Source organism: Eleutherodactylus coqui, chromosome 13 (genome assembly GCF_035609145.1).
Source record: "Eleutherodactylus coqui strain aEleCoq1 chromosome 13, aEleCoq1.hap1, whole genome shotgun sequence".
In the NCBI taxonomy this organism is placed as follows: domain Eukaryota; kingdom Metazoa; phylum Chordata; class Amphibia; order Anura; family Eleutherodactylidae; genus Eleutherodactylus; species Eleutherodactylus coqui.
Genome location: NC_089849.1, coordinates 10889711 through 10908234, shown reverse-complemented (window position 1 = coordinate 10908234; position 18524 = coordinate 10889711). Strand labels below are relative to the sequence as shown.

Genomic DNA, 18524 nt, shown 5'->3' with positions numbered 1-18524 from the left:
CTACCGCTCAGATTTTAAATTTTTTTTAACATCTGGATGTAAAATCTGCGTGCGGAAAAAAGGGGCGGTGGCCTTCCTGGCGCTGAGCACGGACGGGAAATCCGCACCTGGAATAGCCCCACTGCACAAAGGGTTAATCACAGGCGAAGCTGCAGCTGAAGGGGCGCAGATAGTCCGGTTTTCTCAATGGCTCTAGCAGATGGACGATTGTTCTCAAACCGCAGCAGCTTCCATTTTTGTGAGTCCGCAGGAATCGTGCAGACAGTTTCCAAGCGCTCAGATGAAAAAAAAAAAATCGCTCGTGCCGCTGCCTGCGAGCGGGATGCGATTTTCTTGCAGCGCACGCGCAGTGAACGGTGTGAATTTACAAGCGTGATATCACGTTCGCCTCCGTGGCTCTCCCCCACAGCATATCCCTCCTGTACAGTTAGCAGCAGCCTCGGGATGCCTTCAAGGACATGTTTACAAAACCTGGACAGCGCTGAGCCCCTCCGACCGCGCGCACTGTATAAACAACACATGACGCAGGGAGCGGGGCGGAGCGCAGACTAATTATTCTCTCAGCCCCGCCCTCTCTTAAACGTCACTGACAAGCTCCGCCTTTTAATGCGCACTCCATCGGTGACGTCAGGATAGGCGGCTCCCATCTCGCGAGAAGCGCGTCTTGCTCATCAGCCAATCCCGTGCCCTGGTCCCGCCCACGTGTTTTTCTCCAGAGGCGGGGCGGAAGTGGTCACCGCAGTGCATTGTGGGGAGTGTGGTTCCGGTGTGTAGGAGAAGCCCGGGCCGGAGCGGACTACAACTCCCGTCATCCCTGTATCGAGCGACCTCTGCGGATACTGAGCCCAACCCGGAGCGCCCTCCTCCCACGCAGACCCGCCCGGACATCATGAGAGACAAACAGAAGCGCCGCAGGGAACGCACGTGGGCCGAAGCCGCCAAGATGGTACCGAGAGGGGCGGGAGGAGAGATGGGGCCAGTTGTGGGGCAGCAGGGGTTAATACTGAGGAGAGACAGGGGTTGGGGGAGATGGTGAGGGTCGTTGTTAGGGCGGTGGGGGAGGAGGGGTGATGGGGGTTGTTACAGGGGGGAGGGGCTCTTATTGTGGAGGAGGATGGGGGTAACTGGTGGTGGGGTGAGGATGGGAAGTGAGGGGTTAACAGGTTGATATTTTGGGGAGGGGGGGGGGACATGGTAGAAGTTATGGGGGCTCTGTGAGAAGGTTTGTAACGCAGGGGGAGGGGATAGATAACAGGCGGGGCTACAATGTATCAGTCATGTGATCGCGGGTGCGCGGGGCGATGTGACGGAAGATATGAATCCCCCCCCCCCAAAATAAAATACCGACTGCGAGGGAATCCCCGTAACATGATGCTGGATGGAGAAAGGCGTAACGCTAAAAGATGGTTGTACTGCAGAGCTGCACTCAGAATTCTGCTGGTTACTGGAAACAGCAACTGCTTATCACACCGACATATGTACAGAGCGGAAATCACAGCAACCGCTGTGCAGAATAGTGAGTGCAGCTCAGGAGTATAACACAGGATGTAACTCAGGATCAGTACAGGATAAGTAATGTATGTACACAGTGACTCCACCAGCAGAATAGTGAGTGCAGCTCTGGAGTATAACACAGGATGTAACTCAGGATCAGTACAGGATAAGTAATGTATGTACACAGTGACTCCACCAGCAGAATAGTGAGTGCAGCTCTGGAGTATAATACAGGATGTAACTCAGGAGCAGTACAGGATAAGTAATGTATGTACACAGTGACTCCACCAGCAGAATAGTGAGTGCAGCTCTGGAGTATAATACAGGATGTAACTCAGGAGCAGTACAGGATAAGTAATGTATGTACACAGTGACTCCACCAGCAGCAGAATAGTGATTGCAGCTCTGGAGTATAATACAGGATGTAACTCAGGATCAGTACAGGATAAGTAATGTATGTACACAGTGACTCCACCAGCAGAATAGTGAGTGCAGCTCTGGGGTATAATACAGGATGTAACTCAGGAGCAGTACAGGATAAGTAATGTATGTACACAGTGACTCCACCAGCAGAATAGTGAGTGCAGCTCTGGGGTATAATACAGGATGTAACTCAGGAGCAGTACAGGATAAGTAATGTATGTACACAGTGACTCCACCAGCAGAATAGTGAGTGCAGCTCTGGAGCATGCAGGATGTAACTCAGGATCAGTACAGGATAAGTAATGTATGTACACAGTGACTCCACCAGCAGAACAGTGAGTGCAGCTCTGGAGTATAATACAGGATGTAACTGAGGATCAGTACAGGATAAGTAATGTATGTATACAGTGACTCCACCAGCAGAATAGTGAGTGCAGCTCTGGGGTATAATACAGGATGTAACTCAGGATCAGTACAGGATAAGTAATGTATGTACACAGTGACTCCACCAGCAGAATAGTGAGTGCAGCTCTGCAGTATAATATAGGATGTAACTCAGGATCAGTACAGGATAAGTAATGCATGTACACAGTGACTCCACCAGCAGAATAGTGAGTGCAGCTCTGGAGTATAATACAGGATGTAACTCAGGATCAGTACAGGATACGTAATGTATGTACGCAGTGACTCCACCAGCAGAATAGTGAGTGCAGCTCTGGGGTATAATACACGATGTAACTCGGGATCAGTACAGGATAAGTAATGTATGTACACAGTGACTCCACCAGCAGAATAGTGAGTGCAGCTCCGGAGTATAATACAGGATGTAACTCAGGAGCAGTACACGATAAGTAATGTATGTACACAGTGACTCCACCAGCACAAGAGTGAGTGCAGCTCTGGAGTATAATACAGGATGTAACTCAGGATCAGTACAGGATAAGTAATGTATGTACACAGTGACTCCACCAGCAGAATAGTGAGTGCAGCTCTGGAGTATAATACAGGATGTAACTCCGGATCAGTACAGGATAAGTAATGTATGTACACAGTGACTCCACCAGCAGAATAGTGAGTGCAGCTCTGGAGTATAATACAAGATGTGATCAGGGTCAGTAATGTCACGTAACACTTGTCATTGCCATAAAATCCACAACAGTAGATGTAGTTCGGCTGATTAGACTAGTGGAGTGCTATATATTGTGTACTGGATGCTCTGACTGTATATACAGTTGGGCTGCTATAGGCATTGGGCGGAGTGGTCACATGACTGACGGGGGTGACAACAGCTCTACATGATGGCCGTCTCTCCTGCCCCGCAGCTTGAGCTTCTGCGGACGTGGATTTCCGTCTCCAGTTGACGATGCCACCAAGCCGTGTCTCTGCTCATAGGTGGGATTTAATGAAGGAGCGCAGCAGTGTAAATCATGAGGGAAAGGGCAGAACATCAACTGGAGCCTTTAATTAGATCGGGGCTGATTTACAGACTCCCACAGATGCTGCAGCCGCCCTCTTTCCGGCAGGTTGGTGGTCGCGGTCGCCATCGGCCGTCACCGTCTCTCGTGTTGATGAAACGCGTGGGGTTTCTGCTTCAGTGTTTCCATTATCGTGTGGGCGGAGCTATAAGACGACGTCTTGTGATTCGAGGCGCCGACATCCAGTCTTTGGTTTCCCCTCAGTGACTTCACAACACGATTAGGACCCGATCGGCTGTTGGGGTCTTTGTTGGGTTTATGTAGTTCACCTACGAGGGGTCCATCCCTAGAGCGCCTCTGCTGGTGGGAGGTTTCCCTTTAACCTCTTAGGCCAGGGTCACATGACCGCCTGTTACGTGTGCTCCGTCCGCCCGTGTGACGTGCCGTGATCAGTTTCATCGCCTTACGCCGTTCCCATCACATTAGCGTGTTAGAATCGCAGAATCCGTAAGTGGAAACCAGAACGCGGCGTGTTTAACTCTACCGCATATATACCTGATATGGCGCCCGTTATTCTCTATTATCGCGTATTACATGGCGCACGGGCAACCGCTTTTTTAAGTTCTCTTAGGTCTACTTCGGGGTCCGAGGGGCGGAGCATGACTCCCTTCGTTAGGTGTGACACCCAGAATGAGTGTTGCTCCGTGTTCCTTTACTTGGAGGTCCGTCTTGGTTTTCTCTCCCGGCCGGTGGGTTCTGCTTCGAGGGCTTGTCCATTTTTGCCATCTTTCATGAAGTTGGTCACCAGCAGAAGCTGCGGCCTTGTGACCCCCGATGAAGCAGTTTTTGATTCCATGTTTTTCACTTTTTAACCCTTTCAGTCCCCAGCATGTATATTTATGTCATGGGGGTACAGGTTTTGTATAGGTTGGGGGCTGATCCATCTCCGTGCGTAGCGGGTGCCGATGGTCTGACAGCTGACACCTTCCCGGAGCAGCGTGAATGCTCATCACAGCTGTTAACCCTTTATAGGCCAGATCTGTGTTCAGGGGTCCTGAAGGCCCCCAGGACTACCACAGCCAAGTGCTTATCTTGGTGGACTGCCTGTCAGAACGCGGTATTATGCAGTACTATGGTATTGCATTATATTGTTTGAGCTATTCAGTGATCACAAGCTCACGTCTCCTCGGGGTTATAAAGGTTATAAGGGTATAAAAACCCCTTTTCCCATATTTATAACACAAAATGTATAAAAACAGAAATCTGTTTGATTCAGCTCTGACCAGAATAGTCCCATCTGTCACAGGAACGCATCATTTACCCCCCGCGGTGAAAAGAAAAATCCACCACGCCAGAACCCCGAAATAATGTTATTAAATGTGTCAGAGAAGTTGTGCGTACCGTGTATACCCGAGTGTAAGCCTAGCTAGACTAGGTTAGAGAAAACCCGCAATACCCCCCTCCCAGCCGGCGTCAGTGTCGCCGGCGCGGTGGTCTTCCCGGCGGTGCGGCAAGCTTACTTGAAAATTCTCACTGCTCAGCTTTGAATTCCCCCGCCGTCAGCGCTGTGATTAGATCGAGCGCCAGCCAATCACAGCCGGTGCTTTATAAACCAATCACAGTCGTTCAGTGATGTCATTCACTGAATGGCCGTGAATGATCAAGCGTCGGCTGTGATTGGCTGGCACTCGATCCAATCCCAGCGCTTACTTGCACAGCACCGACAGCGGGGAGAGTTCTCAGGCAGCTTACTGCACCGCTGGGGAGACCATCGTGCCGGGGACACAAATGACGGCTGGGCGGGGAGTATCGCGGGTTTTGTTTTTTTTTACCTCCCCGGAGTATAAGTATTTTTCCATTCCACTGAACTTAAACCTTTTTAGAGGTTTTTCAGTACATTATGTGATACGTTAAATAAAACAATTGAAAAATACAACTCGTCCACCAACCCCCCCCCCCCCCCCCCCGCAGACGACCCGTCGATGGAAAAATGACAGCTCTTATTTCTCGCCTTTCCTCCCCACTTTCAAAAAAGAACCATAAGAGCCGCGTCATTAGTGGGTTAACGTGAGCAAATAACCTCATGGTCAGTGCGGGATCTGCAGGGGTGGAGCATGGCACAGCACCAATGAGGAGCCTTGTTTCATGCTCCGCCCCCACAGGTCCTTCACAGATGTTTTGCTGGTGGTGGTCCTGTGAGGTACCTCTCGTCTGGTGGACCGGAGGTCTCACTCTTCGTCTCCCTCTTCCTGCAGGTTTTGGAGAATTACTCGGACGCACCGATGACCCCCAAGCAGATCCTGAATGTGATTGAGGCTGAGGGGCTGAAGGACACCAAGTAAGTTACCTGGGGCAGGAAGGTGAGGCTGTGGAGGCACTGCAGGGGGCGTTATTCACTGTTGTCTGGATTGTGTTCACTTTCTTTTGTTGCTCTCTGGTATCTGCCACATTTGTTCTGAAGATGACTTAAATATAATGTTAGCGGCTGCTACTTTACCTCTTTTTCTTTTTTTTTTATCGCTCATCTGCATCCGGGGAATGAACAGGAGGTAAGACTGTGGGGGAGGGGAGGGGGCGGTTATGTGGCTGGTCAGAGGCGTTCTTATATCAATAAGCAGGGGTTGTCCAGTTGTAAACTATTGCTAGCCTATCCTCAGGTCATCCCTGGTAGATTGATGGGGGTCTCAGGCACTAGAATCTCACCAATCAGCTGTTTGCCAGGCTGGTGCACTGAGCTGATTTCTTTTTTTTTTAACTTCGTTTATTGGCAGATTATAAACAAATATTACATACAATTACTTGCAATATTACTTTTGTTTACATCTTAAATCACATTAAAATAGCAAAATCGTATCATTTTATTAACCTTTAACAATGAAGATATGCAACTTTATAATAAAATAAACATACATTTCCCATATATTGGTTTACTGTGTCTTTTTCCCTTGAGCTGATTTCTGTAGGAAGCCAACAGTTCCGTTCTCTCTACAGTGGCCGGTCTTGGTATTGCAGGAACTTTAGCTGCAATACCAATCCTGGCCACTATAGTGAGAACGGAGTAGTCTACTTTCTGCGGGAATCGGCAGGGTACACAAGCGCACAGACCCGGCGAACAGCTAATCAGAAGGGACCCGGCTGACAGACCCCCGCCGGTCTACTTTTGATAACCTGTGCTGAGGATTTACAATCACTGGTTTACAGCTGAACAGCCCCTTTAATTCTTGTGTAAGGAGAAGATCTGCAACTTTACCAATAAACTTGAAGGCTGAACGCCTTACACACCTCATACTGCTCACAGCTGAAGGTTTGTTATAATTGCATCCAGTCTAGACAATCCTCTCTGGACTCCAGACTGATACGTTACCTGCACTGATACATTGTAACAAACTATCAGGACAGATATCTGAACTGCTGGTGGGTTTAGTTCAGAGGATTGTCTACAGCTGATACATTGTAACAAAGTGAGAAGCATTAGGTAAGGAAGGTAACAAGGAGCTTCTAGTCACTGACAGCAAAAATGATGAAAACTGTAAAATTGGATTTCCCAGTAAATTACAAAAGTTGCAGAACTTCTCACTAAATGTTGGTTAAACTTTAGATAACTCAGACCCCCCCCCCCCCCCCCCCGCCCCCCGATATTTAATCCTCGTCCTCCGTTGCAGCGGAACCTCCCCTCTGGCTTGTCTCAACGCCATGTTACATTCCAACTCCCGGACGCGGGAAGCCATGTTCTACAAGCTCCCCGGCCGCATCAGCCTCTTCACGATGAAGGTTAGTGGGGTGCCAGTGGTAGTTAGGGAGTATTCCGGATTATCAGATATTCCGGATTATCGGGCTATTTTGCTAAAGTATCTGCTTTGTAGAAGTTTTGGAGATTTGCTTTTATGTTGGCAGAGCCATTTTTCTGATACAGAACTGCAAATGCCCTACATTATACTTACAGGATGACATTGTGCCTGCAGTCACCACTTGGGGGCGCTCAGATTATAAACGTGTATGTAGTGAGTGCCCTCTAGTGGCGGCTGTATAGTCCCTATTGGTGACTGTACAAATCTATATGGAGGGAAGTGGTGGATGGATATATCTGTATGCATTGAGCTCCACCTAGTGTTGGATTCATAGAAATCTCTACAGGGAGCTCCCCCTAGTGGTGGCTGCTGGTAGTTAGATTTTCTATATACAGTAAGAATGTGTAGGGTTTGGAGCTCTGTATTAGGATCGCTAGGCTCTGATCGTTAATATTCGCCTTTGCAGAAGAACGCAGTCCAGTGGTCTCGCGTTGTGTCGCTGCCAGACGATGGAGACACCGAGGACACTGCAGACGAGGAGGGAAACCAGTGGACAGAAGGCGGCTCAGTGCCTGCAGGTGAGACTATTTGGTGCCGGTCTTATCGCGTATTTCTGTTTTGGAGTTCACCCCCTCATTGATAAGAGGTGAATTCTGCAGCCTAAACAGCGATACAAGTGGCGTGCTGGGGCATGCTGTGGCGTGCTGGGGCATGCTGTGGCGTGCTGAGGAACTGAGTTCCGCTCCGTATGTCAATTACCGCACGGGTTTTATACAGATTATATCCGCAGCTTGGAGACAAAATATTCAAAATCTCATCCACTTTGCTGCTACAGTGAAGGCAGCGAACTTCTGTGTAGAAGGTCTGCACAGTAATTCCGCGGCACATCCGTCCCCTCTGCCCCCCCCCCCCCTCCTTATTTTACCGCATGCAGAAGGGCTTTTACCTATAATCTATAGCTTAGATGATGCGTGTTTAGAGGGGTTCTCCATTAGTTTAATATGTCTACACCACATGACATAGAAGTATCTAGAACCTCCATTCTTTACACTGCAGGCTGCATATAGAGCTGGAAAACTGCTAAATAGTCACAAGTTTGATATTGCAAGTTTTTGTTTTTAATCCATTTTTGAACAGCTTTATTTATAAATACAATATTCAGAGCAACGTTTTTCCTTCTCTTTGTCTCTTGCAGCAGAATCGTCTAGCAGTGCGTCCTGTTCTCGAGAGTCCCATGTCAGGGAGACCAGGTCCCTGGTGCAGGTCAGTAATGGTACATGGTCGTGGGCTTTCCCAGGCCGGCTTCACTTAACTTCTAGTGTTACATGAAAGTACAGGACCCCCTGTGTTACATGAAGGTGTCGGACCCCCTGTGTTACATGAAGGTGTCGGACCCCCTGTGTTACATGAAGGTGTCGGACCCCCTGTGTTACATGAAGGTGTCGGACCCCCTGTGTTACATGAAGGTGTCGGACCCCCTGTGTTACATGAAGGTGTCGGACCCCCTGTGTTACATGAAGGTGTCGGACCCCCTGTGTTACATGAAGGTGTCGGACCCCCTGTGTTACATGAAGGTGTCGGACCCCCTGTGTTACATGAAGGTGTCGGACCCACCTGTTGTGGTAGTTTCTTACTTGTTGTTTTTCATTTAGATGAATAAGCAGAAGAGAAGAAGCGGGGTGCTGCTGCCTCGGGTCGTCCTTACACCCCTCAAAGTAAATGGGGCTCATCTGCCGTCTACTTCAGGTGAGGACCTGCCACACTGGAAACAGCTTTTTTTTCTGTCTGAAGTGAGCTCCCCCTAGTGGTGGCTGCATAATGCTCTGTACAGGGGATTTGTGTGCTATGTCAGCTGCTTAGTTACCGCAGTCAGCATGGTCCGCGGCATCCAAGCTCTTAAATGGCCATGATTGGAGTCAGCCTTGATTGCTGGCGGGTGTCGGCCGTCAGCAATACGTTTATGGTGGGCGTTCCTTAGCAGGTAAAAGGAATTTCACAGCGTTGCGACCCGTCAGATGGTGGTTCTCCTGCTGCTAGACACCTGTAATGTACTGCAGCTGCCGGAGTTCTGCATCCTAAAATGATACCATTAACTGGTGTTTAAATCTCCAGGTTTGTCCGTTCGCCGCGTGGAAAGCGAATCCTCTGGGAAAGCGACTCTGAGGGGCAGCCTGGCTTTTCACAGACGAACGGCTTTAAGTGGCACCTCCACCCATCATCTGAGGAGCCTGAAGAACATCTCTGCTCCAGGTCGGTCCGATGATTACATCTGCAGCTTCTTCGCATATCTTGCCTTTCAGTTCTTTGCCATTTCCAGAGCTTTGTTGTCTGTCAATGAATGGAAGTATTTACATCCGAAGACTGAAACCGTATACAGACCAAACGCTGTCTCACAGCTGAGGGTTTGTTACAGTTGTGTCTAATCTTCACAATCCTCTGCGATGTAAACATAAGGAAAAATTGTAACAGACTCTGTGGCTATGGCTGTGTCCACATGTGGCGGATTTTAATGTGGATGCCTGTTAAATCCACTTTTCTCATCTGCATCATTGACGGGCACAGCTGAAGACCATGGGGTATAGCTGTGCCACTAGGAGGCGGATACTCAGCAGAAGAGTGTTAGCCCCCCCTATCGGAGCGCTGGCGGTGCTAATAGTTGGGGTTAATTTCATTTTGACAGACTTCCTTTAAAGAACTTAAAATCTGCAACGTAAATTAATGCGCTGCAGACTTTTTCTTTCCTGCAGCGTGTGACTGCTATTTCGTATAATCCCATCCACATTGCTCATACTGTGATTGCAGCCGATCCCATTACATGTGAACACCCCCCCAGACGTCCAGAAGGTTGCATAGACTGGATACAATTGTGACAAACCCTCAGCTGTAAGAACTTCTGTACAAGTTTTCAGACTTCGGCTGTAAACAAGAATCTTCCCATTTGTTGACAAGTAGGAGGTCTGTAAAGACTTTCATCCTCTGCAGAAGAATTCCTTTTCACAGACAGGAAGCGGAGATGGTGACAAAGTGCAAAGGTACACCTGGAAGTTGCCAAACTCTTTAATAGTCGTATTTTGACAGGACAAGTGAAGAAGAAGGAGGAGGAGATTGACTTTGAGACTCCCGGCTCCATCCTCGTCAACACTAATCTTCGCGCCCTGATAAATGTGCGGATGTTCAACGCTCTCCCGGCGCACCTCCAACAGCAGCTCCTACTGCTCCTCCCAGACGTGGACCGACAGGTACGTTACAGAGCAGACGGGGCGATGGTGCTGGGAAAGAGGACCGGTTCATGTGTGTTGTGGGAACCTCCAGCATAAGATTCAGCATGTCGGCCAGATTAGCATCTGAATTGGAGGCCCAGGGCCTCCGGCGCAACTGGCATAAAAAATGGCGCAACATGCGGCCTAGTTCTGTCCGGGAATAATAATAATCTTTATTTGAGTAGCCCCAACTTATTCTGCAGCGCAGGAAAATGCTCGAGCCAAACGAACCTCATTTATAGACCATTTGGGTCAGACCTGACAGAGCCGAACCGGGGTGCAGGTGTGATTGCCCCATCTACTGTCCAGGCTTTAGTTGTTCTATAATGGAAAGTTCTACTTAAAAAAAAAATATATATATATATATAATGGACTCCGTACATCAATTCACCATTTTTAAAATCTCTGCTTGCTGTCAGTAAATGGGTGGATTTCTTATTGTATCTAGAGTTTCTAGCCGTGTTTCCCAACTCCAGTTCTCACAATCGCCCAACAGGTCAGATTTTCAGGATTTCCTCATTGCACAGGGGGTGTAATTGTCAGCGCCTCAGACGTTGCTGTAGGTCTTCTCTATGTAGGAGATTCTCAATTCATGACCTGTTGGGGGGTCAGGAGGGCTGGAGTTGGGAAACGCTGCTTCAGGCCCAATGTCCACGGGGAAAACAGATTTATTAAATCTGCGCGAGTCTCCCACACACGTGATCTGCATATAAGATTGCCCATAGGATATCATTGACCATCCGCGGTTAATTAAATGGTATTTTTAAGCGATTTGCAGATGGCGCGGGAGTTAAAACGCACCATGCTCCATTTTTAACGCGGATCACGCATGGATAGGCTCAATTGTCCTCTATCTCAATTGATGTCCCGCATGCAAAAAAAAGACAAAAGTGCATCTGCTGCAGAAATCCGCGCGGGCCGTATGTTTCCCGCAGACGTGAGGGTTTGTTCACGCGTTACGGAGACGCTGCAGATTTTCCACAGCGGAAAAGTTTACTTCATTAAAGTGAAAGGGAATAAAGCAAATCCGCTCAGCTGTAGCGGAAAACACAACGGATTGTCTACTGTGACTGTACTGCAACGTGTGACCGCATCCTTAAAGCCTGCCTAGATAATCCTCTGGACTGATACATTGTAACAAACTGTCAGAACAGGAGAGAAATCTGTGCTGCTGATGTGTTTGTAGGAGGTCAGATGATCAGCGCAGCAAAAGGCATGAAATAAATATCAAACGTTATTAAAGCACCTATAACCCCTTCTCAGCGTGTGCCATACATGTACGGTGCGGACCCAGAAGCCATAGGGGACATCAACTTGTGACCGTTTGATCGTGTAGAAGTATAGTAATTCAGTAAACGGTATTTCTGCTGGCTTTGTATTAAGACATGCTGCAGGCATGTCTTACTAGGCTGAAGTACATAGCAACTCTAGGGGCCTTCAGAAGACCCTCAGCTACCCTGACACCTAGCGAGCACCTCACAATCTAATCGTAGGGCCCTTTTGATTACAAATCGAGCCACTAGAGGGAGCTCCCTGCAGAGATTTAAATGCCACTGTCAGAATTGACAGTGGGTTTTAAAGGGTTAACGGCCATGAGCTCCAGTTGCAGGTATTGTGGCGGGGGCGGGTGGGGGGGGTGTCTCCTGTCAAAGACAGCCGACACCGGCCATGTATGGAGTGGGCTCAGCTTCTGAGTCCACACCATGTTCACCCCACACACATAGGATGTACATGTATGTCCTGGAGCACGAAGGGGGTTAAACTTATCTACATACTACTAGACCGGCCCTTTAACTGCCTTACCTCCTCTATCCGTAGGTCAGCCCAGACGGACAGTTGCGGATGAGCAGCAGCGCCCTGAATAATGAGTTTTTTGCCCATGCGTGCCAGAGATGGCGGGAGCGGCTGGGAGAAGGTAGGTACTCGACACCTCAGGTGAGCGATTTATGTGGCGAGCTCCTTGGGTAACTCTTGCATCGTTTGCAGGTGAATTCACTCCTGAGGCTCAGATGCGGATGCGGCAGGAGATGGGGAAGGAGAAGAAAGTCGCCGACTGGAAGGAGAAGTTCTTTGAAGATTTCTATGGACAGAAGTAAGTAAGGAGTTTTAGGGGGCGTTACTGCTGATGTGGTGTGGATGCTGCTTGTGGTCCGGGGATGCAGCGCCGTCCGCAGACCTGACCGTTCACAGGGCGGGGTACTGCGATGACATCAGAGCCTAATCGCTATTCTATACATTAGTCCTGACAAGCAGCCTGTATTACGGCTGTCACGGCTCCGCCCACTGTTAACTTTCTGTTTCTCCCGCCTCCTTATATTTCCTAGGCTCGGATATTCTGAGGAGCCGGAGTCCGATCTGGAAGAGAAGGCTGAGACAATGTGTCTGCGGCCAAGAACAAACTCAGAACCTGCTCAGAGGCGGGAGACGGTGCCCGAGGTCCACATCCGAACTCGGAGGAGTCTCTACAGGAACAGCCAGAAGATCCAACAGAACCTCCCCGCGACCGCGGAAATCGCCATCCCCTCTCCAGAGAGAACGGGGGCTGCTCCTTCAGCCGTGGAGAGCAGATTGTCCCCAGGAGAAGACAGCCTCCCATCCACCTCCGAGAGGGTGCCTGAGCTTCACCCCGAGACCACCTCCGAGCAGAAGAGGAAGAGCGCCGATCCAGAGACCTCCAGCCCCTCCCACGAAAAGAAGCCACGGATGGAACAGCGTCAGTCCTTTCGTAACACAATTCAGAGTGTTCACCCAGAAAAGCCACAGCCCACCAAAGAAGAACCAAAAGTCCCACCAATCCGGGTACGAGGAGACCGAATGTTCCTTCGTTGTATGGTATATACTTCTGTGGGTGCGGCTTGTGTAACCTGCGCATCTTCTGTATATAATGTAAAGTGGTGTTACCTCAGGTGACCCTTGGGACGCCCGAACCGGTATAAGTAGTGAGGCCGAACATTAACCAGTGCGCTCGTGGCGAGGCAACGTGAATTTTCGGAGTCAGCCTGATAGTGGGCGCCAGATAGATGGGCCGTTCCATTTCTGAACCCGTGCGGCCATGTCACATTCTTCGAACCTGTGTCACGTGTACTGGAAATACGTCATAAAAGACATTACCGGCCACAGTGGCCGCCCACGGGTGCTCAGCTCCAAAATAGGCCGCGTCACTAAGGGGTTAAGGTCACAACGACATCTTGGGGATGTTCATATCCACTTTTCAGTTGCCATGGTCCTATGATGGTCTTGTTTTTGGCGCGGTGAGCTGTAGTTTTTGATACCATGACTTTTGGCACGTCAGTATATATAGTACCATCCGGTATAGATTTCCCAGCATGCTCTGCTGTACAATGCCTTCTAATAATTGATAGTATGAAGTGCGCTAATTACAGACCTCTTTTTCTCCGTCTCCCTTTCCCCAGATACAGCTTTCTCGGATCAAACCTCCCTGGGTGGTTAAAGGTTTGCCAGCTTACCAGATCTGCCCCCGGATCATCCCAAACCCTGATCCCTCTGGGTGCTGGCCTCCTCCCTGCTCGCCTGCTGACGGTCAGACCGGTGACCATCACCCCCAAACCTCCAGCAGCGCCGGGGCCCGTTGCCACCCAGGCAAGAGAAGAAGCCGTTCCAGAGGCTCCAGGCGAAGAAGCAGGAAGAGAAGACATCGAGAGAAATCGGCAAATCGCTGCAGAACACAATTACTGCCAGCCACTACCCTGATGCCGGAGACAGCGGAAGTCCCGCGGGTCAAAATCAGCTGGATGCCAAGCGTTACGGCCGACTCTGACGATGACCACAGCCTGACCAACTCTCTTACCAAAGAACGGCGCCTTGAGAACGGCCCAGAGGACAATTTCCAGGATTGCAGTAAGGAAGGTCCTTCGGCCGAGGAGGAGAATATGTGCATGGGCCAGTGCGGCGACGAGCGCATGTTGGCACCGTCTATGGATGCCCTCTTTGAGACCACACCGTGTGTTCTGGGCGACGTCTCCAACACATTTCAGAACAGGATCAAGCAGGTCTCGTCATCTTCAACTGAAAAGGATTCCTCCGAGAAGAAACCGGATGGAGCGGACTGCGCCGAGCACCCCGTACTCCTCCACTCAGCGGGCACAACTAAATCCTCACCCGTGGGACAGTTACCAGTGCATGCCAACGAAACCTCAACACCCAGCGTTATAGTGGATGCTGCCGCCGACCCGTGCTGCAGCGGTCACGACGGTCTACCTTGTTCCTCGGTCAACGCCTCCCAAGAGCCAAATGAGTGTGACCCACCCCATGGTGCTATACAAGAGACATTGGGGTCTCCACAATTGGCCACTATGGAGAATGTCAGCAAGCCTGCACCTGCAAGCAAGGGACGTCCGGCAGCTTCTTTTCCCCTCGCTTGCACAACCAACGCATTTCGAGAGGATGAACTTCCTGAGCCGATGGTCGGCGACTTTTCGGCTGGTACTATTGATGGACAAAGCTGGTGCTCGCCAGCCGGTTTGTCACCCCCAAGTCCAGAGGCAGGAAAACACGGCAGCCTCGGCACCACCACTCGCCACGAGGTCCCCCAGGGTTGCCAGGATGGCTTTGGAGAACATAAACATTCGCTGTCGGCCGCATTTGGCGGTAAAATCCCCTTATTGCTGGATATGCCCTTCATCCAGGTCCCGAAGGAGGTGGGGGTCCGCGTCCAGCTGCCCGTAGACCTGGCGATGTCGCCCCCTGCCAAGGTGAAGGACGCCTTCCTGGAGATGCTGTCTCAGGACGTGGCCTCCTACCATTACTCTGCGGGGGTACGTCTCTCCTCCTTGCCCGGAGATTACGCGGTTTCGGGCAGCGCTTCACTGTCCGTGGAAGTCTTCTCGGAGCACAGCGATGGCGGAGAAGAGCAAGTGTCGCTGCGCTGTTCGTGCAGCTTCAAAGCCATGACCATGTGCGAGGGGTGCGGCGCCTTCTGCCACATCGACTGCATCGGGCCTTCCAGGCTGTGCGTTTCGTGCCTTGTCATAAGATAATACACTGACCGCTCCGGAGAGGCAGCTTATAGTGTAGGAAGTTGGTTGCCGGGCGGCGGTCGTAGCGGTGGAGCACAACTCCCTGCATGCCCTGCCGAGAGTTGTGCTTCCTCCGGAGCCCCTGGAAGGCGAGCCCTGGTTTTTAGTGTTGATCTTTTTCCCGGCGCTCCGGGATGTTCATATTGTATTATGCTTCATTTGTTAGAAACCGAAGAACCTGCTGACGATTCTCAGCTCTTATCGTGATACAGACCTGATCGGAGGGGCAGTAATGGCCACGAGGGGGCGCTGTGAGCTCATCCACTTCTGTGCTAATGCTGTAACACCCAGCCCACACTCAATCCGTAAATGACTAACGTACGTTGACTAAGCGCGGAAGGGCCGCAAGTAGCGATTCTTTTCAAGATCTCTGCTTGCTGGCGGTGAATGGAAACACTGGCAGAATATTTACTTAGAGCAGCGCTCCTAGGCCAATGTAAGTAAAGTAGACGCCGGAGTACGTGCAACTAATGTATTAAGAGGCGTGAGCTCCGCTTACAGCTGGGTCATAGCTGAAGGGATTTCGCAGCAGGACTTGGTGCCACACGCAGCTTCGGCTGCCGCTGCTGAAATCTGCACGTCCTCATGCAGATTTTGATGCGGAATTGCAAGCAGAAGTAAGCCGTTTTCAATTCTGCATCAAAGTCTACACTGAGCCGTGTCTATTTTACTAGGGAGTTTTCCACGACTTGTGGGGTGTCCTGTGGTCACATTCCACCCCTGTGATAGGTCCCTATAGGGTTTCCCAGGACTATTCTGCCCCTTGGCATTGCTGCCGATCAGCTGATTATAGTGACAGTGGTGCTCAGGTAAACACTGCTGTCGCTGCAGTCCATACCAGGCACAGCGCTGTATGTTATATAGTGGCTGTGCCTGGTATAGCAGCTCAAGTCCATTCTCTGGAATGCTGCTCTCAGGTCATGTGACCAATGAACACGCCGTCACTGGCCTGAGAAGAGGTTGCAGCGCTCACCTGCATACTGCAGCTTCTTCAATCAGTTGATGGGTGGGGAGCCTGAGCGCGGACCCTCTCCTCTTGGTAAGTCTGAATAAGTTGTGAAGCCACACCCACTTTTAGAAAGTATGGGGTAGCTGGCTCAAAAAAGCCAAAAGTCACAAATTATGGCCTGGGTGACAATTTGTGCGCCACATTTTTTCAGTCAAGTATTAAAGGATTTGCGCCATAGATTTTCGGTCTGTGGGTGTAAAACAATGTCTACCCCCACAGCTGAGGGCTTGTTACAGTTGGATCCAGTGTATATAATCCTTTGTGGACTCCAGTCTGCTACAATGTATCACGTCCACAACGAATAGTCTAACTGGATACAACGGTAACCCTCCCCTAGAAGTATTGACAGGTTTTTACTCTCTGGATGTAGCACAGGTTTCCATTCACTGGTGGCAAACAGAGTTTATGCTGCAAAAGTCTTAAGAGCTCCAATAGAAAGTTGCAGAAGTTTGCATTATGATGAGGGGCGGCAGTGAGATTTAAATGGGGCGATGTCAAGATATGAAGTTAACCCCTAGCCGTAGGATGGAGCATAACTGTATAATGGGTGGGACCACTACTGATCTAAACAACGGGGGGCTTCATCGGTCCCTGCATGAATGGCACACAGGACCCACGTCGGCGCTGCTGCTCCATTGATAGCAGTAGAGGTGCCAGAGCTTGCTGGTCTCGGTGGTCGGACCTCATCGTGAAGTCCTCCTATCCAGGGTCAGGCAGAACTTTAGATCTTGGCACAGCCTCTTCAGACGGGGGTCGTGCTGCCGTAATCACCGATGTGGACTTTGCTGCAGAAGGCTGAAAACCGCGCTCAGTCCTGCGGCGAACGATTGGCGTGCGCTGGATTCCGCATGGAGTTCTCCCAACACTAGTTTGGCTCATCCACGCGGTTGGCACTGCGGCGGAATCTGCGGCTATAGAGCCGCACGTGGATGCAGTCCTGGCAGCGGGCAAAATCTTTGCCTGGGATGGGTTTTCGCATGAAGAAGTGAGATGTCGCTACTGGGCGCAGATCTTTCCCGTTGTTGGGACTACATCCACATGCGGGTCTTGGGCAGAAATGCAGAATAGCGCTGGATTGATGTTGCGGTTTTATAGGCAGATTCCGCGTGAAAAATTCATACCCTGAGGGTCCGCCCGTACAGCGTGGAGACGCCAAAGCGGAGGAGTCTGCCGCCTAGTCACATCACTGGTGCCGGTTTTGATGATGTTTTTGACGATAATTTGACACGGATTTTCGCACCAATTCTGCGCGCGAACGGACCCTGAATGTGGAAATGCCACCGCAGTTGGGCCCTTCTGACACTGAGGCACGACGGCCGTGTCCGGCCCGACTGCGGGTCTCTGCACTCGAAAACAGAACATCTTTGATTCCTATGACGGTCGGAGTTTGGGTTAGAAGACCCCTCGGTCGGCCGAGACGCATCTAACATATCTTAGTGTGAGGCGGGCCTGAAGGCTCTGCGGCCTTAGAGCAAACAGTAAAATGGCGCACGTTCCATAATGGTGCTTGGAGTGAGCGCTCTGTCCCCCACAATGCAGTGCAGCCGCCCGGCTTAAGCAAGAGTTTCGTTTCAATAGTGTAGTAAATTATTACAGGAAGTAAAATCACGTTTTGCGCGTCTTAAAGGGGACGCGTTACGTTGTGTGTTCGTTTACTTGGTTAGGTTATAGCAGACGTTTCACTGGCGGGGATGGTAGAGGGCGTACTGTCCCTTTAAACGGCTGGTGGTAGCAGTGGCTGGGTGTTCGCAGTGCCCATTACTGCCCCTCCAGGCCTCGTACGCTCATGTACGGGGGGGTTGGGGAGCTCCCCTGCCTTGTCTATGTTACGGGCTGCATGGCAGGGCTATGGTCAGTGTTCGGGGGTTGGGGTGGGAGGGAGGGGCGTTGGGGGGGTTATTGGGTCGTCCATCTTTTGTAATGCATGGACAGTTTATCTGGAAGCGGGGAGCGCGGTGTGATGGGGGGCCATACCGGCGGGGACTTGGCTTCTGCTTCCAGCGTTTTATCCCTGTACTTATTATGGTTGTACACAGTTCTGGCCTATAATATAAATGTATATTCTGTAGATCGGCTGTGTGTCGCTTATTTACCGCCCC

General features: G+C 50.5%; 1 protein-coding gene across 4 annotated transcripts; it reads left to right on the top strand.

Moving 5' to 3' along the window:
* Window positions 1-730: 730 nt before the first annotated feature.
* Window positions 731-18290, top strand: ASXL1 (ASXL transcriptional regulator 1). 4 transcript variants are annotated; one of them, XM_066587195.1, is made up of 13 exons: window positions 731-946; window positions 5588-5670; window positions 5861-5881; window positions 6995-7103; window positions 7587-7698; window positions 8319-8383; window positions 8773-8866; window positions 9233-9370; window positions 10199-10359; window positions 12199-12295; window positions 12367-12472; window positions 12705-13179; window positions 13794-18290. In XM_066587195.1, the coding sequence occupies exons 1-13, from the start codon at window positions 890-892 to the stop codon at window positions 15375-15377; spliced, it is 3102 nt and encodes a 1033-aa protein (XP_066443292.1). In that variant the 5' UTR covers window positions 731-889; the 3' UTR covers window positions 15378-18290. The 4 variants fall into 4 exon arrangements, with proteins under 4 accessions (XP_066443292.1, XP_066443293.1, XP_066443291.1 ...); XM_066587196.1 differs by having other exon boundaries at window positions 8316-8383; window positions 13800-18290; XM_066587194.1 differs by having other exon boundaries at window positions 8316-8383.
* Window positions 18291-18524: the final 234 nt, after the last annotated feature.